The 25,275-nt window shown below is 38.6% G+C and overlaps 1 protein-coding gene across 1 annotated transcript; it reads right to left on the reverse strand.

The window, feature by feature from the left end:
• Positions 1-1,681: 1,681 nt before the first annotated feature.
• On the reverse strand, positions 1,682-22,545 carry ERMP1 (endoplasmic reticulum metallopeptidase 1). Its single transcript, XM_041486082.1, has 16 exons — positions 22,490-22,545; positions 22,289-22,447; positions 21,374-21,675; positions 17,895-18,022; positions 17,453-17,558; positions 16,450-16,596; positions 14,783-14,875; positions 13,184-13,396; positions 11,675-11,895; positions 8,730-8,904; positions 8,004-8,194; positions 7,232-7,384; positions 6,539-6,741; positions 5,757-5,872; positions 5,071-5,234; positions 1,682-3,938 (listed from the first exon to the last, which is right to left on the reverse strand). The coding sequence occupies exons 1-16, from the start codon at positions 22,543-22,545 to the stop codon at positions 3,774-3,776; spliced, it is 2,592 nt and encodes an 863-aa protein (XP_041342016.1). The 3' UTR covers positions 1,682-3,773.
• Between the last annotated feature and the right edge of the window lie 2,730 nt (positions 22,546-25,275).

The raw sequence follows: 25,275 nt of genomic DNA on the forward strand, positions 1-25,275 counted from the left end.
AACCACCCAAACAGGACAAACCACCACATTCTCCCTTGAAAAAAAACATCTCCAAATAAACTGTGGGCAGCCTTCTAAGATGGTTACTTAAATTCACCTGTGCACTTATTTGCTTTGAAGCTTCTATTTGTTCCATTCTCAGAACAGATTGGAAGAACTATTCCTTTTTAGATGAATCACTGCTAGTTTTTTAAGACTGATTCATCTTTCTGCAGCTGAATTTTTTAAACAAATGTATGCTAAGGAACACTGATGCTTGGCATCCTGCTTGAAATACATATCTCCCCAAACTGGCTTGCACTTCCTGCTCAAGACTCTTGCTTTAATGCTTAGCATTTTCTCAAGCTGCACCCACAGCTTGGACAGAACCATGAAGAGTTGCAGCCCAACAGAACCTCTTCCACAGTGAACAGGAGAGCCTGGCTAATTTCTAGCATCAAATTTATCCCCCAAGACTGAAAGGGATTTACATGAAGGTTAAGAATGAATGTTCTATGTTCAAAATGGAAGCCAGTTACGTAAATTGGCACTAACCACAGAACGTAGGTTTAATGTTCCTGCATGTCTTCCTACCATTCTCCACCAAGACCACATACCAAGTTCCAAAATGGGTCATCCTGCAGGCCGCTTCCAGACAATTATCAGAAGTCAGATTATGTTTAGCCCTCAAGGGAGAAAAGCATAGAACAGCTTTGCCATGCACACAAACTGTTCTTCAGCTACATCCCACCTGCTACAACTACCTCTGTATAGACTTGTTAGATCTTGTCTATTTGATTAGTGTTTCTCCAGGAGAACTGCAATCCAACACAGACTGACAGACATTAAAGACAGGTCTTACCAGCACAGAGCAGCCCCACTCAGCTCAACAGTCTGTCAGTTTGTGTATGATAGCTGAAACTTTCCTGTTCATTGCACCTATCCCAACACTTCTTTCTTCAAATGCATGCTTCTACTTGACAGACTATCTTGAGGGTATGGTGACACACTATAAGGATGCACTAGGTTGTATAACAACATGTAGAGCCCCCCTTTGCTTAAATTGATAAAGCGCTTAGTACTCAGTTTCAGAAATACATACTTCAATAGAAAACACAGTAGATTCTCAAAGCCATCAAAATGAGGGGAAAACCAGAAGAAAGCAATTTAGAAAATACTGTGGATGTAAACTGTTTCCGATGAGCAAAAGGTAATTATAACCAACTGTTTACTGTATCTACTAAGAATAAATAATGTTTCTATTCTATGCTCTTGTAGCCTTAAAGTTACCAGCTGCTTGCATTTCATACATTTCAGAGTAAATCACACAATGCTTTTTTAGCAGAAGTACTAACCCACAATAGCAGAAGATTCATCTGCTTGTACTTGAAAAGGGAAGCAGATGGACACAAAAAGAGAATTTTTCTATCCTATTTTTTTATCAATAAAACTGGTCTCAGCCATCAATTCTGCAAAGAATACTTAGCTTGTATACTGGTGACTCCTCTGTATCACATCTTTTTCAAAAACCACCTTCCTCTCCAGGAAACCACCCAGAATTCCCATTTTGACTATTCTGAACTCAGATGATTTTTGCATTCTTTGGCCAATCTTATCTTCCACACAGCTCTAACACCAGCTAACCCAGCACCTCTAAGTAGTATTTCTACCCCAAGCTCAAGTAAAACATAACTGCAATGAATGAAAACTCAAATATATAGCCTTTAATCATGCTAAAAATCAAGTGTCACCAATCAAGTTTTGCTTTTATTTACAAAGACAGAAATATGCAACAAACCAGATATACCTCATAATAAATTTATTTAACAAGGATTAAATCCTGAGACAGCAGAAGTTATTGCTTCACTTAAAGTTTCAGAAATTGCCAACAGGCATTTTTATATTTTTGGCTCCCAGTATGAATTCTTCACACAACACTTCCAAAGCTTTAAATCAAAAGCAAAACACAAAAATCGAAACTGAGAAAGATGGTAAATATCAGTGCAGCTTTAGTTAACTAGCTGTGCATCAGCTAGAGTACAGTACAACACATTCGTTGAGATTCAAGACACAGGAGTTTTAGTTCATAACTCTGATTTTCAAATCATTAATAGCACTTTTAAATAATATAGGGATTGTACTTTCAAATCAGATACAATCAAATGAGTGATGATTAATGCACATTAATGTATAAACCCACAGGTTTTAAGATACTGATGGCCAGTTCATTATGAATACAGTAATTAATCCTCTTACCCTAGTCCATGAGTGAGTTGACAATCTTTGTTAATGTCTCTTGCAATCAATGGCACTCGTTCTTTCCACTATTACACACAACTACAGAACAATCCAAAGGAAAAATACCTGACTGGAGAGTTGTTATCCATCACATCTCACACAAATTAACTGTCACACAATTTTCTTTCATGTGCCCTGCAAACTTACCAGTACTAGCATGTTTCTACTCGAAATGATGATGCCTGCCCAAAATCTGCTTTGCATGACATTAGGCAATGCTCATGAGATTAAAAAAAATATTTAAATTTGTAGCGTGATATTGATATAGCCAAATGTTTTATATGTAATTTGGAAAAAAAACATTAAGTTCCTTCAGAGACACCAAGTTATTTGAATTTCAAAAATTACCCTTAACTATTGACCACTGCACTAAAAAACCCCAAAAACCTGGCAAGGATGAAAAAAGAGGTCAGCAGCTTCTGATTCCAAAGCTTGCCAATTAAAATTGGAAGATACTCCAAAACACATATATAAAATCCATCCTATGAAAATAAAATAAGAGTAATCCAAATTAGACATCTTTTCAAGATTACTCTTTTAGGTACTTTTCCTTAAGGAAAGGAAACCTTATTTTAAGAAATAGTAAAACGTATTAGCAAGTGCAATACTGACACACTACCGAAAGTTTCTCCAGAGGAGATACCAAAATTAGCCAATTCTAATAAATTGGAAGAAAACTGAAAATTTAGAGTAGATTAATTATAAGACACCCACTTAAAGGAGTAAGGACTTAGCACTCTTACGTATGAGAGAGCAAGTCAAATGCTCATGTGCTCATAGTGAAAGATCCCAATAGGAACAAAACCACAAGATGGTAGTTAGGTTGAACGTAGCCACTCATGCTGTAACACCAAAGAGACAGGAAAAGGGGTAGGACTAAGTTTTTGAACAGAAACATAACCATTTGGATAAACAATTACCACGTCCCATCATAATATTGACGTCTCTGCATTGTGCATTTACCAAGGACTCAACACAACCTACATGAGTGCCACAGCTTTCAGTGACTTCTTCCAGTGACAAAAGTAATGCTTGGGACTTTGTCACCTCTGCCATGCCCCCAGAGGAACAAACATCTTCCAGCTGGAGATCAGACTTGAATAGGACGGATAGGATTGATAGGTGATACTCCATGTATCAGTGAAGTACAGTTTTATTTTACATAGTATCAAAATAATTCCATTAAACCCTCCCATTACAATTGCCACTATTTATTATGCTAATATTACCTCGTCAAGTGCAGTTTTCATTTTAAGAAACCCACTAGCGAAACTGCCACTTCAGTGGAAGTGCCAAGGTGAACTGCATTCAGAAAAGTATAATTATATCCCCAAGATAGCAGTAGTCTTTAAATAGTCAAACTGCCAAAGAAACACCTTTTGCTGAAGTATTTTAAATTCTTGCTGAAGTCTCTGGCATCTTGTTAGAAAGTGCTTGCCACAAGGGCATGCTGCATCAGAGATAACCCTATTAGCCCTGCAGCATTGCTGTCAAAATTAAAAGACAAAAAGGTCATAGGTACAGGACCAGCCAGAAGAAAATGTCCACTTTGGAAACCTCTCCAGTAAGGCATAGAGTTGAGGTGACTTTTGATCTTCCCCAAAAAAGTAATGTGCTGCTATGGCAAGTGAGACAATTCCATCAGAATGCTTCTCTGGGGCCTGAAAGTGAGAAAAGGACAACACAGTCTTTATAATTGTTCCTGACACTTCAACATAGATCAATTCAAATGCAGTTTTTCACAGACAGTATCTATGAAACAAAATCCATCCTTTGTCCTCTATGCTAAAACACTCCTTATCTTCAACATATCATTCTGATTACATGACAAGTTCAATCTGAAATGAACTGGCAACCGAGATGTTTACCTCACAGTGCCTCTGTTGTGCTCCTGCTTCAGTGTTTCTGTCTGTTTTGCTGACAAATCAAGACATGGACTCCAACACAGTATTTACACTGATCCTTCTACGGCAAATCCCCTTCTGCCTAGCTTTGCCTCTATCAGACTTGCAAGGCTTGTCACACTTGAGACTCCAATTTGCCTTATCAAGTACCATTTGAGGATTATTTGTGTTTAGACTGCCTGGTGCAAGAAGGAAAAATGGACTTTCTGAACTTTCAAAGATACTTGTAATATTTACTCGAAGGATAAGTGCCAAACCTATAGTAAAACCATACTGCTAAACCTATAGTAAAAACGTACAGGTCTGCAAAAAATTATTCGTTTGCAAGTCAGGAAGGTGGGAAGGCAGATAAATCTAACTCCAACAGCAAGGCTGGAAGCCTTGCTTCCAGCTGAAAATAATGTAAAAGAAAATTTAGAAAACAAAGCTTTTACAACTCTCTTCAGCTTCACAACACGCACATTTTCCACCAAAGATTCTACAATTTCCCAAAACCATGCAAACAAGAAAAGAGAAAGGGAACTTTCTCATAATAATAATAATCAACTCTGAAATAATAATAATAAAAATCAACTCTGAAATAACAGTAGTAAAGATAAAACTTCAGCAACTGCGAGGTTAAGATCAGAGAAATCAAAACTTATCATCAAAGACCATGCAGACAAGAAAAATATTTTTCCCTTGGTTGTTTGTAAAGTTGGTGGACTACTCATGGAAAATACTCATGAATCTATAAAGCTGACCTATCAAAAGAGGGATACTAGAATTAAGATCTACCAAATAAAGCAAAGTATTAGGAAGTTACTGTGGCATTTTCCACACAGGAATGCAGCTATGGTGGAAGAGGGTGGACCAAGGCATCACCAGTTTCCAGCAGTGCCACACTCACCGTCAGTTCCACCCAGAAGTGCCAGGGAGCTGCATGCAGCCCACGGGAGTAGAACACAAAGTAGTCTCCCCCCAGGCTGGCGACCGGCATTCCATCCCCGAGGGACCAGCGGGACAGTGCTGATCCCGCGCGCGGCCGCACGTACAGGGACATGTGGCTCGGGCCTGCGGGGACAGAGAGGCGAGACCACGTGTATCAACAGGCAGAGGCACAGTAACCACCTGCTTTCCCACGGAACAGCAGGGCATCCTTGAACCACTAGTCATGTCTTCCAAAGCATGACAGAAATATCTTCTCTACAGAAGATGCTCCAATTTTTTCTAAGCACTGGGATAAGTGAGAAGATGATGTAACAGAGGAATACAGGACATTTTATAATAATAAATATAAAAAAGTCTTATACATACTAACATGTAAAATGCTACAAGATCTAGCTTAGAAAGGACCTTCTGTAAAACAATCAAGACTTACTCAAGACAGATGAGGTTACCAGTCCCAGAAATAAAAACTGCAAGACACTACTCACAGCTTCTAGTGTACTATGAAACTGAATTAATGCATGCTAATCTCAGAAAGCTCACTATCTTGGGAACAGCACTAGAACCTGCAGTACTGGAGTCAAAGCCTGATTTATTATGGGCATAAAAATAAACACAAATCATAAACCAGAAGCTTCAGTCACTCACCAGATACTTCAAAGCTTAACCTCACAGAGTTCCAAGGCATCAGCTTCTTGGACAGAAGTTTAAACTGAATGGGGCGCCTTGGCAAAATTTCTGGAGCAGGAAGATACCAGTTTTTCCTGTGGAGAAAAAGAAGTTTCAAGTTATTCTCAATGCAATACCCTGAGGTACTAAACATCAGAAGACATGAAGTTTCTCCTTAGTACAGCTGACTGTGCTGCTCCTACATGAAATATTCAAAAGGTGTTGATTCTAGTAGAAGGCAGGTAAAATCAGCTTCTGGCGACTAATATTTAAAGGGCTTATTAACAGAAAAATAGTCACCAGCATATCAATTCATTACCTTCATCTGCCTTAAATTACAAAACAAATGAGTGAGAATATTTTCACCTTCAAACAGCTAAACTTTTGCTCTCAAGATTCTTGTGGTGTGAGAAATAGCCACAGCAGCTGGTTTCCTTCTGTGGACACCTGCTACTCTAAACATCCTCTGCTGTCAGCTGCAGAGAAGGAAGGGAAGAAGGAAGAAGACATATATCCTCCTCTGAACTGCCCTTTAGGAGGCCCCCCCTTCACCTTTTTTTCCTCTGGTGCTTACATCTAATTTCCACACATCAACTTCCACAGCTTCTGGAGCAGACCCATGGCAGAAGACACGGAGGAAGGGTTATTTACTTTTAGACCAAGATTATCCTTAGTTTTTCTTCCCTTATATAAGTGAAACTGCATAAATGACCCCTGTACTTTGCAGTAATGTGCTAAAGTGAAGCAGAGTTCACACGAACCGGAACATGAAATGGACTGGCAGAATCCAAGGAAGGCCACAGAAGGGAGCCTGCTCCTCGCATGGAGTTCTAATGGTGTCATTGATTTCAGGTACATGGGGAGTTATGTGAGATATTCCATTATAATCAAACCCATTGATCCATATACCAGAATCACTTTTAACCACATTTCCATCTAGATCATGAAATCTTCTGCTTGTATGCTAGAAGAAAAAAAAAACAAAACAACAAACATAGAAAGATAATGGAGCCTCTGGAGTTTCCAAGAGTCAGAGGTGATTCTGAAGTATCCTCTGTGTGAATCCTTAAGGTCTATTGCATTTTCAGCAGACTTTTCAGCACTGAACACATATCTGAGTATTTATGAATATAAATGCAAGAATTACTCAGAACAGAAACATACTATTAAAAAACCATCAGAAGAGGACTGTTTTAGCCCACCTCAAACCACATTCACTTTTTAAGTTACCATTATTTACACAATTCACCCACTTAAAGCCCCCTAAAACACCCTGCTCTTCTGACACAGATGAGCTGAACACTGAGAACAAGGGAAACATTAGCAATTGTTTCAAATGCAGGAATAATCATTAGAGCTTTTAAACCAAGAAAGAAAGGGGATATTAAGCCTTGAAAAAAATGAAACATTCTTACAACCAAAAGAGGCAATACAACATGGAAAGTTTTTCTTACCTGGAGAAAGACTCGCTTAGGCTTTGGATTAGCTGCATCAGAACTGTAAGGAAAGAAGATTCCACTACAAACGAGAATCAGAGTGACTACAAACACAGTAGTTAAAGTTACTAGCGTCGTTTTTGTACTTTTGACAAGGTAAATGAAGTTAATCTAGAGAATAAAAAAACAGTCCAGTTATAAAACTGCAACACATAGATATAAACCACTACTTGTATAACTCAAACTCAATTATGGAACTGAAGGTACATTAAAAAAACATAATTGCAAGTACCACCTCACACAAGACACTTCTTTTTAATCTCAGTATTTAAAACCAGTATTTTTAAGATGATTTCTTTTATAAAAAGGAATAAAGTGAGTACTTCCTGAAACTTTCAGAATTTTCTTGTTTTTAAAACATCTGCCAACAAAAAAAAAAAAAAACTAATCAAACCAATCTTTCCAGGTCCTATGGCAGCAGAAAAAGCCCTGAGTACTCTTTTTGAAGTTTGTTCAGTCATATATTGTACCTAAATCAAATCCTTACTCAAAATTTAACATTACATTTCATATTTTACATCACCACAGAGCAATATAAGCTCTGCTTCAATGATCTTTCTTTGACCAACACAAACTGTAGAATCTTTGACATATGCTCTAGAGCTTTCCTGTAACGTTTAAGATATTGTCAAATTATCACTAACTTCCAGTATTAATTAAAAAACCCATCTTATTCTAAACTATAGAGAAAGCTTAAGGGTTTTAAACAATATTTCCAAATTCTACTTACAAAATAGGAAGACAGGATCATAGTGAAGATCACAATAAATCCTGCCAACACCATATCTGGTGGAATTTCTGAACCACTTCGTCCCATGACAGGTGTAAACATTTCAAACACAGTCCAACTAAGATACAGCATATACAGATAGGGAACAAACATCCCCAGCATGTACATCACAATAAACTTTATTGTGGCACCTATATAGAACAGGAAAAAACAAAAGACAAAAACGTAGAAGCTTGAAAGTACGTAACACACAACTTGACTGACACATCCACAAGGATATACTGCTGCAAGTCCCAGTACACAATACTGGTCCTCATCCCTGACATGGATATGGGAAAAAGATCTCATTTTGCACAGCCAACACCAGTATAATTTTCAAAACTACCACAAAATTAATCTTGTATTACAAAAAAAACCTGAAACATGTTTTCTGTCCCAAGCACAATTTAAATATTACAATACTTTTATGAACCTTTACTGTTCATCAAAATTCTGATCACTAATTAATACACTCACGTACTGCTCTTTTAACCTGAGACCTGGGATGTTTTTCAGTGTATTTTTTAAAGCTTCTCACACTTTCAAACTGTCTTTAACTCAAGAACACTTTTTTCATTACAAAAATGTGATTTGACTACTCAAAATCAATGTTTGAAATTTCTTTTGCTTAAATAAGAGTAGGGGTACAAGTTTAGAGATACAATTTCTGGCCCTCAAAACCCATACCTCTTTGGCTGAATTCCTTGTGGATCATCAGCTTAGTGAGTAAAGGAAACGCTACCCATAATGTACAAATGAATGCTGAACAAAGGCCCATCTGAGTCATCACAGCCAATGCTATTGACCAAATCATCAATGAGGCATCAAAAAAAACATCTCCCAGGAACTGCTCATTCACATTCTGTAACAAAAATAAGTAAATACATTTCATTACTGTACACACTCCATAGGTCCCATTTAATGAGAACACAAAAATCCACATTCCTTGTATACAATTGTTTTCCTTGGGCAAAACAATTTTGAATAGCATCATCTCACCATCCTCTTACCATACAGAATTATCCATGACAGTGTATTTTTTTAATTAGTTTTCTAAATCTGCTGACATAACTTGAAAAAGAGATTACACAGGCTGGGGAAGAAGGAGGAAGGGAATGTACCAATGACAGTACCAAAGAATACACAAGGGTAGTGTTTCAGGTAAACAGGGCCTTTAAAAAAAAAAAAGTAACACAGCATATTAAAAAACTGCGTAATACTTAGTGGTGAAAAATTATCGGGACCTCCTGAGAATGTAAACTTGTTTTTGAATAGCTGTTAAAAGACTTCTTACACAAGCGCTGTTATTAGTGCACAAATACTATACTGGTGCCTTTTCAGGTCATGCCACAAGCTGTCACTTCAGAAGTCTGCTTATTTAAATATGTTACTTGTTTTGAATAAAAGATATCATACGAGAGACAACCGCAGATATATTTTGGGGGGGGTGGGTGGTGCGAAAAAAGAAGAAATTTAACCATCAAAAATATTATTTGCTTTGGGGTTTTTTTTCACGTTATAGAGGCAATCCTGCAATGTTTGCAGTGCAAATCCTGCTAATAACACAAGGGACTGCTTGCATGAACAATGGTTATCAGAAAGCACCTACTTCAGTTTCAGGGTGAGAAGGAAAAAAAAGAGGAGGGTGAAGAAACATAAAAGTTGCCAAACCTATTTCAAAACATAAAGCTTATCAACTCACAAGTTGTTGAGCCATGAATAGGCACTGCCTCTGATAGCCAAGGAAGAAATTGGCTTCCAAAATTTTTATGCAACTTTTAAGTCAAATGCAAGTTACAGAAGCAACATTAACTGTACAGTGCGGTGCAAGCTACAGCATGCAACACTTCTGACTTTCAGATGGTTGATCTGATGATTAGGCAATCAGGAGGCATGAAGTAGATCTAGAGCCTGAAATGTCTTAACAGCTAATGAAAATAACAGCCAGCTCATCCAGATGACTGGAAAAAGGTAACATTGCATCTATTTTATATATGGCTCATCTCTTCCACAAAGGGAAAACACCAAATACATGTATTTAGTAATATATGTGTGCCACTTAACACTCCCCCAAAGAATTTCAAAAAACCTACTTCCAGAGAAAGACAAAATGGATCCACTCAGAACTCTTCATACAATCAAATGGCATGAAGTTCTTAAAACTTTTTCAAACATTTGTATTTGGATGACAACTAAGGCTTCCTAAATTCCCTCGTCCAAAACCCACCCAGATGGCTGAGATTATATAAGTAACAGCAAGCAGAACAGCAAGACTAAATATTACTGCACATAAAACCTCAACCTATCAGGCCTGAGTAGTCAACTTCTGCCCTGGAAGAGTGTCATCTCAGACACCTCAAGACTATTCGTATTTAACAGAAAACCATATGGGACTGTTATAATCTATAATTACGAAATTATTACACAAGCTAAATTGCATTGGTTAGTCCATAAAAAAGAATCCTAAGCAAAACAGGTAAACAGACAGTAATCATGACAAATGACAGCAATGGAAAAGTAACACACCAAATCCTCACTGAGTTTGCAGGGGCCTAAATGACTTTTACCTATTGCAGAGAAGAAGATAGACAACCAAAACCTGTGTTCCATCTCCAGCTGTGGTCAAAAAAAACTATATATCAAAATAATCACGGAATTGTTTAGGTTGGAAAATACCTTTGAGATCATTTGATCTAAGCCTTGCACTGCCAAAGCCACTGGTAAACCATGTCCCTAAGTGCGACATCTAGACATCTTTTAAGTACCTCAAGGGATGGTGATCCAACCCTTTCCCTGGGCAGCCTGTTTCAGAGCTTGATAATCCTTTCCTAAGGATTATCAAAGAGAAAAGAAATTAAGAAATTTCTCTTAACATCATATCTGAATCTTCCCTGGCATAACTTGACACTTCCTCTTGTCCTGTTGCTGGCTGTCTGGGAGAAAAGACCAAACCCCACCCGGCTATACCCTCCCTTCAGACAGTTGTAGAGAGCGATCAGGTCCCCCTGAGCCTCCTTTTCTCCAGCCTAAACAACCCCAGCTCCCTCAACTGCTCCTTACAGGACTTGTGCTCCAGACACTTCCCCAGCTCCACTGCCCTCCTCTGGACAAGCTCCAGCACCAAAATTACTTTCTTGTACTGAGAGGTCCAAAACCCAGGATTTGAGGTGTGGCCTCACCAGCGCTGAGTAAAGGGGGCAATCCCTGTCCTGCTCCTGCTGGCCACACTATTGCTGGTGCAGGCCAGGATGCCATTGGCCTTCTTGGCCAGCTGGGCACTGCTGGCTCATGTCCAGCTGCTGTCAGCAGCACCCCCAGGTCCTTTTCCTGTGGGCAGCTTTGCAGCCACTCTGCCCCAGCCTGTGGCACTGCCTGGGGTTGTTGTGACCTAAGTCACAAAGGCTCCTGCCTTTTTGTAAAACACCTCCTAAAGGTCAAAACTGCCTTAAATCACATAGCTCTTACCTCTCTGATTTAGCAGAACAATCCCTAGGTTTAGAGGAAGCAATTTTTTACAGTGACACTTCAAATACTAAAAACTTTTTGCTTTTTTTTTTTAAGCAGCTCAAATCTGTCTTCCACAGATTAAACACCTCATTGCCCTTCAACAATAACAACAAAGCCTTGCCTACCTTGTAGAAGAACTTCTTGGCTAGCACGTGCACAAGAATGAGCTTAGCTGCAGCTGCGGTGCCATAGAGAGACACAGAAACATAGAAATGGGTGTACCAAGAAAGAGCCCGTCCAATGAAGGAGACAAACATTGCCACCAAGAGGACTGCCACCAGTGTGCACACCCAGCCTGTCAGGGTTAAGCTGAATGCAGTCAGTAACTTCTTCAGGTTATGAAGAGCTATAAAGAAGAAAAAAAAAGAAGCTTCATTCAACACTTGTGTATTCTACTGCAGACTATCATCAAAACTTTAATTACCCTATAGTGTAACTACTTTAATGACCAAAATAAAGGGATCTCCTGTGAAACTATCTTAACAGCATAGTTTGCATCACATAGTCTAATTCTTTGCATGTCTATTTGCACACATCCCTGCTGCAATGTTTATTCCCAGAATACTGGTGTATTTTGCAGATTACAGCTTTCTTGATAGCAAAAATTTTACAAGGGGGCCGGTGGAGCCACAGTTCCACTTTTAAGTATATAAAAAAGCCCAACAAGAAACCCAACAAAAAACAACCACAAAAACTCCAAGCCAAAATAAAAACTTCCCTCAAAAAATACAAAACCAAATCAAACAAACAAAGCACCAAAAAAAAAAAAAAACCCAAGCCCTGCTTCTCATTCCCCCCAAAAACAACAGAAAATTTGAGCTATTTTTCTTGTAATATTTTCTTACTACAAAAATGTTTTCTGGATTTTGAGGAGAAGGTGGGTGTGATTTCTTAAGCCTTATTTCTTTTAAACAGGCATGTTCCTACACATACTAAGAAGGTCTAACTAGATTTAAGTTGGTTTACACTCTCTATTAAATTCTGCTGTCATTTTCCCCATTTTTTCCTAATTGGTCCTGTCTATAGACAGGTGTTGAAGAAACACAGTTCTGACACCATATCTGAACTAACAAAATAAAAAAAATTATATGGATACTTTGCAATTACTTTTTCAATTTCCAGATCTTTAAAAGATTACATTTTAATCTTCATGAAAGGATAAGAGACAAAATCATGATTCATAAATGCTAGACATCTAGGCCTATCATATTCTTTCACCATCATTAATATTCAGATGCAAGATTTAAGCACAAAGCAACTCCTACAGCATGCTGGCACACCTAAATATTTCTGAAGTTCAGCTAACCAGATGCTTGTAATGGCCTGAACACTTTCTTCACTACACTTCTGCCTCTAGTAATTGCTATTTGTTGAAGAGTAAAGCAATTAAAAAAAAACCAAAACAGTAAAAAAAACCCCACCAAAAAACCACCAACCAACCAACAAAACCACACAACAAAAAAAAAATTAAAACAAACAAAAAAACCCCAAAAAACAAACAAACAAACAAACAAAAAAACACAAAAAAAAAAAAAAAAAAAACCAAAAAAAAAAAAAAAACCAAAAAAACCACCACAAACAAACCAAAACAAAAAAAACCAAGAACAACAAAAACCAAAATCACCTAGACTTACCTCTGGGTTTTGGCTGTAATACTTTTTTGCTTAAATAAAAAAAAGCAATTGCTGCTGTAATATAGTTCATAATTGTGCCAACACGAGCCGGATAAGCCAGGACAAATAAACCAAGTATATCAAAGAACACAACATTTCCATGTCGATACTCAAAAGATTTAGCCAACTTTTCTGATGTAGCTAGGTATTTTAGGACAGCCAGAATATTGTCACCTATTAAAAGAGCAGACACACAGTATAATTTTATCAACGTTAATAAATCACCACACAGCATTTTTAATATAACCGTTCTGAAAAATTGTATAAAAATAGCCTCAACAAAGGTATGAATACACAAATTATTATACTCAAACATGTATTTGGCAGTACACACAGAATAGTATTTTCATGAGTTATTCTATCTGGCTGTCAAAATAAGTATACTTGGGAAGTCTTATGCACTTAGACACCACTTCAGTGAAGGCAACAGTCAGGTTTTCAGCCCATAAACTCTTCTTCACTTCTGATATTTAGCACTGGACTTGAAGGCTAACCCATAGAAGAGTTTATAATTTCTTAATCTTCATCCTCTTCTCCTCACCACTAAGTGACCCCTCCAGGTTTCCATGACTATGAATTACCTGCCGTTCCTTCCCTACATGACTGTAAAATCAAGACCACTATTTTACTCTGTAGCCTTCAGGCACCAATCATCTTTTGCTTTCACACAGTACAGCCAAAACACAGGTAACCAAATGAGAGTAATCATTCTCAACTTTCATTTTGCTTTTACTAGACCATTAAAAGTGCTTACCGGCTGTAAATTTGGTCTTTCTTTTTTTTTTTTTTAAATCTGTGATATATTTAGTGGGACAAGTTCTACATATAACCATCATGACCACTAAAATCATCTTTCCAATAGGAATTTAAAAGCATTATTTTCTGTACTGCAGCTAAATTGGTGCAAGGAAGTGTTTAAAACCCTAATTCATGCTGATCATCTAAGCTGGCTTCTGTATAAACTTGAAGAGTGAATAGTCACAATCCTGGAGGCATTTAGGATTATGCCAGCTTTTCCTGGGAAATTAAAGGTCTTCATCATTTTCTTTACTGTCAAATAGCCTACTATGAGCACAACCTGTTGTAGAAAATAAATCCTGTTTACCCAGTCTGTGTGCTACTAGACTGAGGTTTGACTGAGGTCCATTCTAAAACAAAAACCTCTGTTGGTAGATCAGTTTCTAAGCCACCAACCTACTCAAAAGCTCCTGATGAGAAACATTAACCAATAATGGGTCTTAGTGAGATAAAAGGAACACAGAAAGCTGAATAATCAGGTATTAATGGAGAGACAATAACTTTGATTTGAAAGCAACTGTGGAACCTAAAGTCACTGGATGCTGATAAAGTTTATCTTCCCAAGTTGACCAAATATATTGCCTTTTTATTTAAAATGTATGTATTCAGTGAATTCTTTCTTTGTGTTCTTGAGAACATAACCAACATGCACTAAATGTGTAATTAAAATTATAAATTTACACTACAGCTGTCTTACAGCAAAATGAAAAAGCAGCTACAATACTACTATTTGGAAAATTACGAAATACTTAAAATACCAACCTGCTCTCTGAATGGAATCTGTCAAAATTCTATCTGACGTGTCATATTCTGTATGGTAAATGTAGCCATTTTCAATAAAAGCCAAATCTATTCCTACAGAAAGAAAAGCAGCATTTTTAAAATCTATACAATCCTAAAACCCCAAAACAAATACATGAAAGCCTTCCATATACTTCACAGAAAATGTTGCTCTACTTTGTAACCCAATCATTATCCTTAGAGATGAACAAAGTAGTCTTCTTCACAGAAGGAAAACTAACTGGACTTCCAGTGTCTTTAAAAGAGAACAGCTTTAAAACATTTCAAAGTATCTGTCCTTTTGCATGTACCCATTCCCATGACATCTGTACCCAGCTGGAGAAACACATTAAAACACCAGATCATCTCAGCCTCATGTACAAGATGTATAAGGTGCTTGCCAAATGCTTACTTGCAACACTTCAATAAATGTTCATGCTGAAAAGTAATAAAAAGCAGCACTATGAAACTACAGAGCACCTTCTCAAAATATCAGGTGCGCTCTTTGTACTTCTAATGTGTAAACAAAAGTATTTATCAAAACTCAAAGGTTACTCTGTTTCATTAGTTAATACATTCAGTGTATTCCGTTCACCTGTTCAGCTGCATATGCAAAAAGCTGCTACCTGCAATTGGAATTCTCACAATTTTTGGCAAATTAGGTCTCAATTCTGAGGAAAAAAGCAGTTGTTAAACTTAATTTTTTTTTATTGGTTTATAAAAAAAACCCCACAGGTCAGTAAGAAATCATTTACCATCCAGGTACAATTCTGAACAAAGAAGACATTGTACAAAATCAGCTATTTTATTTTCAGACTAGAAGCATATCTCAGAACAGTACAGAATACGCCAGAACAACTGCTTTGTACTAATAATCAATTAAAAAATATCACTTTGCTTGAAAGTTACTCCAACGACAACCTGTCCAGGGCAACAAGGACTTTACAGAAGTTTACAGTCTTTCGAACTGTGTTCACTGAGTGAATATTTTACATTTCCTTCCCACTGTTCATTTTCCACAGAAAGGACAGCTACCGGTAAACAGATCAGCAAAACTAAAAAGCTTCTGCCCTGTCCTTGATTATGGAGAAGAAACAAAAAAACCCCACCAAAACCCCCTAAAAACCAAAAACCAAATCCCCCAAACAAAACACCAACACCAGTAAGGAAAAAACCAACCCACAACAACCAAATAAAAACAACAACTAAAAAACCCCAACCAAACAAAACCCAAGGGAACGAAAATGCATTAATGACTATGTCACTATCTCTCTAAAGAAGATGATTTTGGTTTATCCATTAGATACAGACATTTCAGTGCTGCATGCAGGTTATTAACACCATGTACCAAAATGTTTCAAAACAGAATATTTAATAGAGTACTATTAATTCCTGGAGTATTTTCCTGATTTTCAAGAAACTTTTCTACCATGAAGCTTCCTTCTGGAAAACAACAGTCATCGAAAAACATCCCTAGTAAACTATATGACAAACTCAATCTAAAAACTCTTTCCTTACAAAAGGAACAGGGAAATTCCCTCCCAGCGTGACGGACAGATCAAATTTGAGGATGGTCACATAGTAAACCACAGAACAATGTCCTTGTTAAAAAAATGTCATGTGTATTGACATGCCTTTTGATAACATACCTGGAACATTGCCGAAGTCCCTGTAGATACGGAAGTCTGTGTCTGCTGGGATAATGCCACTCTGAAATATTTCCTGTGCCACCACAGAGGCAAAGGGATGTTTGGCCGCAACTACATATGCTTGCACCAACCAAGGATTCTCAGGTCCTAACAAAAGATAAGCAGAAAACTCACAGTGAGTATTTTTTGAACTTCAGTTAGGATATGCATTCTCATGGTAACAACACGAAGTAACTCACTGGAGTTTTAACACTCTTGCCCCACAGAGCATACAATTGTGTTGGATGAATGACTCACACTTCAGAGAAAGAATTAGCTACACCTGAGGGGGAAAAAAAAAATCAAGCCACTGTTGCCTCCTGTGTTCAGTGGCAGAGCAGACAAGCCATGTCCCAAAAAGACCTAGCACTAATGAAGACATCACACCCTTTACCCAAGCTTCCAATTCATCATGTATCATACATCAATACTGCTGGTTAGAAAAAAGTCTGTCCCCCTAAAGCATTCAGTGCAAGTAAACAGCTAAGCAGCTTCATCAGACAAGAAAATCCGCAGACTAGCTAGGATGGGGCACAGGTCTAACCACAGCCTACAAAACACAGAAGTTTTGCTGCTTCCTGAGCATGAGATGGAATTCTAATGCCAATATCTTCCCGCCAAGATTTTACAAGAACTGCTGTGAAAAATAAATATAACATATGAAAGTATGAGTATTAAGATATATGTACTATCCAAACACTTTTCTCCTTTTTATCTTGAAGTAAAAGGGAAACACAACTTCTATTATTCTGCCCTCCACAGGCTTCCCACCTATGAAGCAACTTCTGTGGTAGTGCTTCAGCCTGTAAACTGAGAACAACTTAATTGCTGCACAGGACTGGGAAAAAGGCACAGAGGTTCTCTTGTCTTTTGCTTATGAGTCATTTTCAATATTCCTTCAAGTCTGCATAATTTATTATCAAATTATCCTAGTGTAGAAATGGGACACAAGGCAAGCTCATACCTGTTTGAAAAACAAGTTCTTTTCCTCCTACACCTGCTGCCTCCAGGTTAATAAAAGCTCTGATTGACTTGGCCCACTCATGTTGTGTAATGAAGCCATGACTAGCCTTGATGGGGAAACAAAAAAAAAAAAATAAAATAGGTCAAACGTCTACCAGACAAGCCTAAATGTTATTTTTCATAATTCAAGACTGCATATAACTCAAGGCACAAGGCAGAAAACACAAACAGATGCAGAAAATGCAAGTCTTCTATTTAAACTAATAAAGACAAGATCCTTAATCCAACTGCATATTTCCCTTTGAAATTATATACATTCTCCCCAGAAATGACAGGTAATTAATGAATATTTCAAGAGATTAAACACAAGCTATATCTTTCATTTGTTAAGAGTTTTAATATACTGCTTTGATGTATAATTTCTAATTCTGGCGCATTCTCACCTGCAAAATATTTTCTTCTGCACCATTAAATAAGAATATGACCGCATGCTGCAGGGACTCTGATGATTTTGAAAGTGTGTTAAGTATTTCAAGCATCACTGCACAGCTAACAGCATCATCGCTGGCACCTTAAAATAATCAGCAAAACAACAAGGCTTACAACAAACGCACAGATTTGCAACAAAGAGAGGAAAAACGGTTTATCCTATTTCAGTTTCAGTATAACTGCAGTACGAATGTGTTAAGCTTTAGTATATTTCCTGATACTGCTCATACCCTCTGTCTATACTAGTTGAAAGCAACAGCTGAGAGAAAAATTATGTTCAGAAGTTGGGCAAGTGAATGACAAGATATCAGATCCAACACTACCGTTCAAGAGAAGCAGACTAACCAGGTTACTAGGAAAGCAATGTGATAATTATCTATTTTCCTAAATACAACATGAACAAAAAAGGATGTAATTTTTATTGACAGCACTCTCAAATTTTAAGAAATAAACATTCCCACACAAGTCACCTTGAAGTGCTCTACACTGTCACAATGCATTCAATCAGGAGGACAAAACCTCAAAGTAACATAAAGCTAAGACTACAAAATAAAGCTAAGCAAATTCCAGAATTCACACCTTTAATAGTCTCCATAAGCTATACATTATACTAAAAGATTTTCATTATCAGATGCTTTTCACCACCCTCCTTCTTTGCAGAAACCCCTTTCACTCTAATCTCTGTTGTCTTTGAGTTTCTCATCCAACACTACAATCTCACACCTCCTACGCCCCACTGGTTTTTTATCTTGATTAAGCATTCATCTTTGAGTCAAGGCCTCCCACTTTCCCACTTCCTGTGGTGCAAGCTGTAGCACCTCCCTATCCCGCTCTAATAAATAAAATTTGTGAGAAAACAGAAATTTAAACCTCATTCCTGTGGGCCTGGGTTGCACGCATGTTGCTGACATGCACTAAGATACCAACAATAGTGTGTTCAGGCATTAGCATGGTATTTGGGTACACTTGTTAGCTGCTCAAAATGTTCAATTTACACATAAAAGCTTGTTATCAGGCAAAACTTAAGAAGTATCTGCTACGAAAAGGACATATTCCTAATATAAACATAAATCTTAGTTTAGGTTTTATCTTTAGTTTATTGCATAGAATAAGTAAACCTCAAATCTTTCTAATACACCATTCTCTACCCTATTTCTCAGAAATTATGGCCTTGTTCTGACAAAAGCTTTCCATAGATTGCCACCCAAATACCTGATTTAAAGCCCTGATTGTCACAGTTTTCACTAATTTCACAGAATATCACAGAACATTCTGAGCTGAAAGGGACCTTAACTGCTACACCAGTTTATCAGGAGTCTGCTCTTAACCACAGCAAGTTATTTTATTTAAATTGCTGTATTGAAACTCAGCAGACACATATAGTTTACAGTGAGGTTAGTCATTTACCTGCCTTGCTGTAAGGCTAAGAAAAATAAAAGTTATTGGCTTCAAGAGTCATACAGATTTACATCTGATAAAAGCAGCCATGCTTAAATAGTAACACGCATAAATAGTAACAGACTATTACACAGACTTGCAGAGAATATATACCCCAATAGCTCATACACAACAAAACCGACAGGAGGTTGTAACAGATTTTATGGTAGATTATTGGTAAAGTAAGAAAACCCCATTATGTCTGCAATGGTAATTTCAAGGATGTTTTTGCTGTCGAGTTTATCAGAAAATAGTCAAATAGGTCATATAAATTGAAGAGTAGTAGAATCAGAACAAGAGACATATTTTAGGAATCCAGAGTTTATATTTTTTCCTTCACAAGGAACACAAGCTTTCTAAAATAAATGATTTACTGAGATTTCCTTCATGTATTTTGTGTATATAAGCACCACAAGCAGATTATATTTTATTATCTAATATTCAAATGTATTACTCGCTGATTTTTGAGTCATGCTGATTCTGGCTGAAAGCCCACCTTTCTGGTACTGAAAAAAAAAGGACTGTAAGCAAATAGCTAGGAGAAATATGGGAGAACAGAAAACAAAAGATTCTTGCTTAGGTAATGTGCAAGTGGCACACTAAGAAAACAAAAGGCAGAGCAGCTCCTTGCTGCTTTAAATGGCTAGGCTGCTTTGTGATTAAGAATAAGCACACAGGATGATTTCTATCTCCTCTGCAGTTTTCTGTAAAATCCTATACAAACCACTCCGATGTTTTTGGCACTTCTGTGCAAGGCTGGTGAAATATTTTAGTGTCTGAGTAACTGTAAAAAAAAATAGCTCATGTAAACATAATCCTGTTTTATAATCCACAGAAATCGACAAACAATTTACACAGGACATCAATTTGAAAACAAATTTTAATTATGATAGCACTAGGCTTGTGAAATACTCTAAGTCTAAGCAGACATACATAGACTGTAAATACAGTAATTAGCATCTCTGTAGTTCCTCAGTCACAGTGCACGTATAATAACCATGCATTTATTAAGCTTAATTTAGAAGCTCATGATGTACAAATACGATTGAGGAGAAAGAGAAGTTCTATATACTATTTATGGACAGAAAAAAGGCACAAGGAGTCCAGCAAAAGTGTTGTTTCTCTAGCTAACACTCCACTGTTTCCTTAATAATGAAGACTAGTCACATGTGCTACAGAAGAGAAGGCTCACTACCAAAAAAATAAAATAGTACATGGGATGTAAATGAAGAAACTCCAGTAAAAGCTACACTGCTGGTGAGTGCCATCTGTGGGTGTTTTTCAGCTGTAATAACAGGCACACACCTATGGCTGAGTGTTACAACAAATTTTGTGCTTTAGATCCATACCTTCCTAGATTTGTTAAACCCACAAATTTACCAAGCAGTTTACACCCTTGCTGCAACAACAATTTAACAGGATTAGATTTAAAAAATATAGAGGAACAAGAATAAGAGAGTACGCAACAGTGACAGTCAAACTAGCAGTGAAAGATACACACACTACCAAGGTAACAGAAGCTTTGAATGTGGAAAGAAAAAAATCTGGCATATTTTAAGCATATGAGACTGAAACTCTGAGGCACCATCAAAAGGAGGGGAAAACAGACTTGTTAGTGGGGGTGGGCATAGTCTCTGGCACAAAGCATCCTGTGAAAGGAAAACCAGGATTAAATCAGTACAGAAGTATGAAAACACCTGGATGATGGGTAGAAACAGCATATGAATGATATGCATAAGCAGTGATTTATAAGAAGGGAAGATATAACCAAACTTCCCAGAAATCTAAATAAGAATCTGTAAATTACTGCCTACCAGAAAGTGAGAGTGAAATCCTGAGTTTAACAGGATCACCCTGTCACTCTAAACAATGAATTTCAAGTTGAGTAGTTGGCACATGAGTTACTCTAACATGGCTATCTGGCAGGAGAAATCCATGAGCCAAGCTCTGCGGCTCACGCCACACACAGAAACATGGAACAAACACACGGACCTACCTGGGGTATTTGGTACGGAATCAAAGTGACAATTGGATAACACTGCATGCTCGGCTCCATTGCGAGGTTCCAGCTTCACTACCACATTGGTTATGTTTGCATAGTAACTAGTAAAGCCTCCCAGAAAGTCAATGCTGAAGGAGCCTGTGGGCCTCTGTATGTCTACAGATATCTTGTGAGCATCCGTACTTTCTCTTTCTATCTCCCTGATTTGTTCTAAGAGGTAGTTAACTGCAAGAACTTCATTTTCTGGACTTCCAACTGTTCTGGGCCCAATTGCTGTAATGTTGTCAAGATATCCCCTGTAAGACATAAATTAAAACTTAAGGATCAATACATTCAACATTTAGTATGTAACTTATCTACAACCATAACACTTTAGTAGATGGTTCTATTTCAAAACTCAAGGTAGGCAGAAGAGACTAAAGCCAGTTAGATTATAACTTGTAATGGGCAATAGGCCTGATTAGGACTCCTTATTTTTAACTATTCACCATGATATTAAGCCATAGTATTGGTTTTCTGATCTGAGCATATCAATTTAAAAAGAAACAGAAAAGTGAATGGAGAAGCTAAAGATTTTACCTTTAACGAGGTTCTACGTATGCATATATGTCCTTTTCTGAATATCTGAAAAAGCACACTTTTATCAAGACATACACCTGACGCTAACACTCCAAAACTGAAATTAAAGTGATAGTTTTAATCTTCCCGACGTCTCGATATATAACAACTGAAAACTTGCAAGGAAACTTTCCCAGACACTGAGCACCACACGAGACTACTAGAACTAAACTATGGGGGAGGCGCTGTTCCACCAGCTCCGAGCTCTCACCAGGGCACAGCGCGACACGACCCCTCTGCCAGGGACCGCCACCGACCCCGGCCGCCCCCCGCCCGGCGGCCCCGTCGTACCTGGCGCGGGAGGCGCTGAACTCGCGGGGCCCGGCGGTGGCGGGCGGGCGGCTCAGCAGCTGCCGGTGCGACACCTGCGCCAGCGCCCGCAGCCCCAGCAGGTACAGCAGCAGCGCCGTCCGCCCGCCCGCCGCGCAGCCGCCGTACGGGCACGGGCACGGGCGAGGGTCAGAGCGCGGCCCGGCCCCGCCCGCCGCTCACGTGGCCCGGCTCAGGGCCCGGCGGTGGCGCTGGCGCTGCGGCTCTCCCACGGCCATGGGGTCCGTCGGGTTTTGGGGGAAGAGCAACTCACCGGGTCCAGTCTCCCTGCCCAAGCAGGGTCATTCCAGAGCACATGGCTCAGGATTTGTCCATACTGTTCTTGAATATCCCAAGTGAGGGAAACTCCAGAGCTTCTGTGGAGGCAATCTGTTCCAGTGCTCAGTCACCTGCACTGTAAAGAAAAAGGTTTCTTCCTCTTGCTCAGGTGGAACCTCCTGTGCATCGCTTTCTGCCCATTGTCTGCTCTTGTCTTCTGCCCTCTTGCCCTGCTTCTCAGAGTTGCTCAGAAGAGCCTTGTCCGTCCTCTTGGCACCCTCCCTTCAGAGACTTACAGACACCAATAAGGCCGCTGCACAGTCATATTTTCTTGAGGCTGAACAAGCCCAGCTCTCTCAGCCTTTCCTCATAAAAGAGATGCTCCAATTCTTTAGTTACTGTCGTTGTTCTCTGTCAGATGTGCTCCAGGAGCTCCATGTCTCTCTTGTCCTCAGGAGCCCGTAACTGGGCACAGCCAGCGCAGCTGGGCCTGCTTTGGCTACACAGCGAGGCTGGGAAGCCCTCAGCGGTGGTTGCCCATGGAAAGTGGTGGCCTGGCAGTGGTGAAGCCCTGGGCCCTCTGTCCAGTTACAGCTCCAGCGTGAACGTCCACCTGACCCTAAACCTGACCAAAGACTGCTCCATGCACTATGTGCTGCATCACCTTGCTCACAAAGGTGCGCAAGGCTTTCCCTGGTTTCCTGGTTCTTTTAGCTGTTTTGGTTGGTTGGTTGGTTTTGTTTTCATTAAAGCAGAAAGGAAAGTTCACAGAAGTAACAGTGGTGCCATGTAGGGGAGCAGCAAAGTGCCATAACCCTAGCCCTAAAAAAACATGAAGTAACAGCACTGGTGGTTCTTGCAGGGTTTCCCCCTCCACTGCATTATATCTTTGGCATTTCATAGTTGTAGCAGTGCCCAGACTGGAGCTCACGTAGGCTGGGGTGCAGAGCAATAGCATCAGGAGGTGCTAGTGAATAGTGGCTTCTAGTGATCTCCTGCCAAGGAGAGCATCCGCGAGGATGGGACCCGAGCAGTGACAAGGACCATCACTCATGCAGCACTCCACATGGTTCTCTTTGGGAGAGAACATTTCTGCCTGTTCTCACACTGTCTTTGAATGATGGCAGACACCTTTTTGTGGTCGTTTTCCCTATGTTTACCATACTGCTTTCCAGTGTTCTTCACCATTTTTGAAGATATCCTAAAAGACACTTACTTTTTGCTGCTTTGTGATGTAATCTGGGAACAAAATACATAATGATCTAGAGAAATGGCAGTTTCAATAAATCTAGTGGTGTAGGTAAACACTGAACACTGCTCCTTTCTACCCTGCCCTTGTTGGCAAATGAAAACTAATAGGATTAGCAATATTCATTGGAATTAAAAAGTCTGAAAAAAGTGGCAGACTGAAATATGATGACTACACTCTCTGCACACCCCAGGTTCTTTCGGAAATTTCCATACTCAGGCTTAGCGAGTTTTCTGATTTGCTTCACTGCATCCTCAGTACAGACAAGATTATTGATGGCGATTTGTGATTTACAACTCCTGATTACGCTATGACCCAGTAACATAGTTCTAGGCTTAGAGTCTTGGTTTATTCTGTTTTGTTCAGTTTTTCTTCCTTTCTGCTTTTGTCTCACTTATCTATGTTACCTCTCTCTTCACAAGCAGACAAACATACCTACAGGTTAGGTTCTCAATAGTAGATGTTACATTAGAAACTGCTGTGAAAAATTGCAATATAATTTTTTTTTCATAAAAATACCAGTGCAGAATTAGTCCAGTGAAAGGTTTGCAACACAAATAACAAAACAAAACAAAACAGAAAAATCAAATGTGACCCCCCCCAATATGTCATGGAATGGAAACTGCCCTTGACAATGTCATATTAATAACCTATATGATGTTAAGTTAGTACTATGAATATACTTAAGAAAATACGGTTTTAAAGAAAGACGGGCCTGCTATTGAGTGTAGGTCTCTATTTCTCCTTTGAAATTCTTGTGTAGGTCTTGAAGTTATATAGAGAAGACAATCAAGGAATCATATACAGACTTTCATCTCTTATTTTGATTTATTGGATAATATCATCAGTGTTGAAATACTGGGGGGCCACCACTCCTGGAAGACTTACCTAAGCACCTTTATGCAGGGCCAGTGGCTCTCCAGCAACATATTTTGTTTTGCATCAATTCTACTATGCCTATGTTATTGATGTGAAGCATTATGCACAGTTTGAGAAGTAGGAGCTATGCATCATTTGTTGATGTGTAGCCCTTTCTTTTGGCTCTAGACATACATGAGGATTGGAACTGTAGAAAAATTTAATTGTTTTCCTTATTATTCTCCTTTTATTTTTTGGGCAACATTTGAACATTAAACCACCCCCTGTTAAGAAAAATTATTGACCATACTAATTTTGGTAACAGTCGTATTCTTATAGATCAAAACAATTTTTAAAATTCTGGCAATTCAAAATTCAGAAGTAATTTTCTGGTTTAGATGAGAAAGACTTTGTATGTTTGAAAGAGCAACAGCCCTTTTATCTTCTGAGCACAGCATTTGGGAGGGCACTGCGCAGAATTGGGCTGGAATTATAGTGCTTACATGTTTTGACATGACTGTAATATCAAGGTCAAATACATCAACAAACACAGTGCCCTTTATTGCTCTGTTAGTCTGGAATG

Source organism: Pyrgilauda ruficollis, unplaced genomic scaffold, assembly GCF_017590135.1.
Source record: "Pyrgilauda ruficollis isolate IOZ18807 unplaced genomic scaffold, ASM1759013v1 scaffold74, whole genome shotgun sequence".
Taxonomy (NCBI): Eukaryota; Metazoa; Chordata; class Aves; order Passeriformes; family Passeridae; genus Pyrgilauda; species Pyrgilauda ruficollis.

Excerpts from the sequence above, each read along its gene's own strand:
- ERMP1 (XM_041486082.1), bottom strand. The coding sequence starts at position 22,545 with ATGGCCGTGGGAGAGCCGCAGCGCCAGCGCCACCGCCGGGCCCTGAGC. Across the intron at positions 14,876-16,449 it reads GGACTTCGGCAATGTTCCAG|GAATAGATTTGGCTTTTATT; the intron begins GTATGTTATCAA and ends TTCTTTCTGTAG. Across the intron at positions 6,742-7,231 it reads CTAAGCGAGTCTTTCTCCAG|CATACAAGCAGAAGATTTCA; the intron begins GTAAGAAAAACT and ends TTTTTCTTCTAG.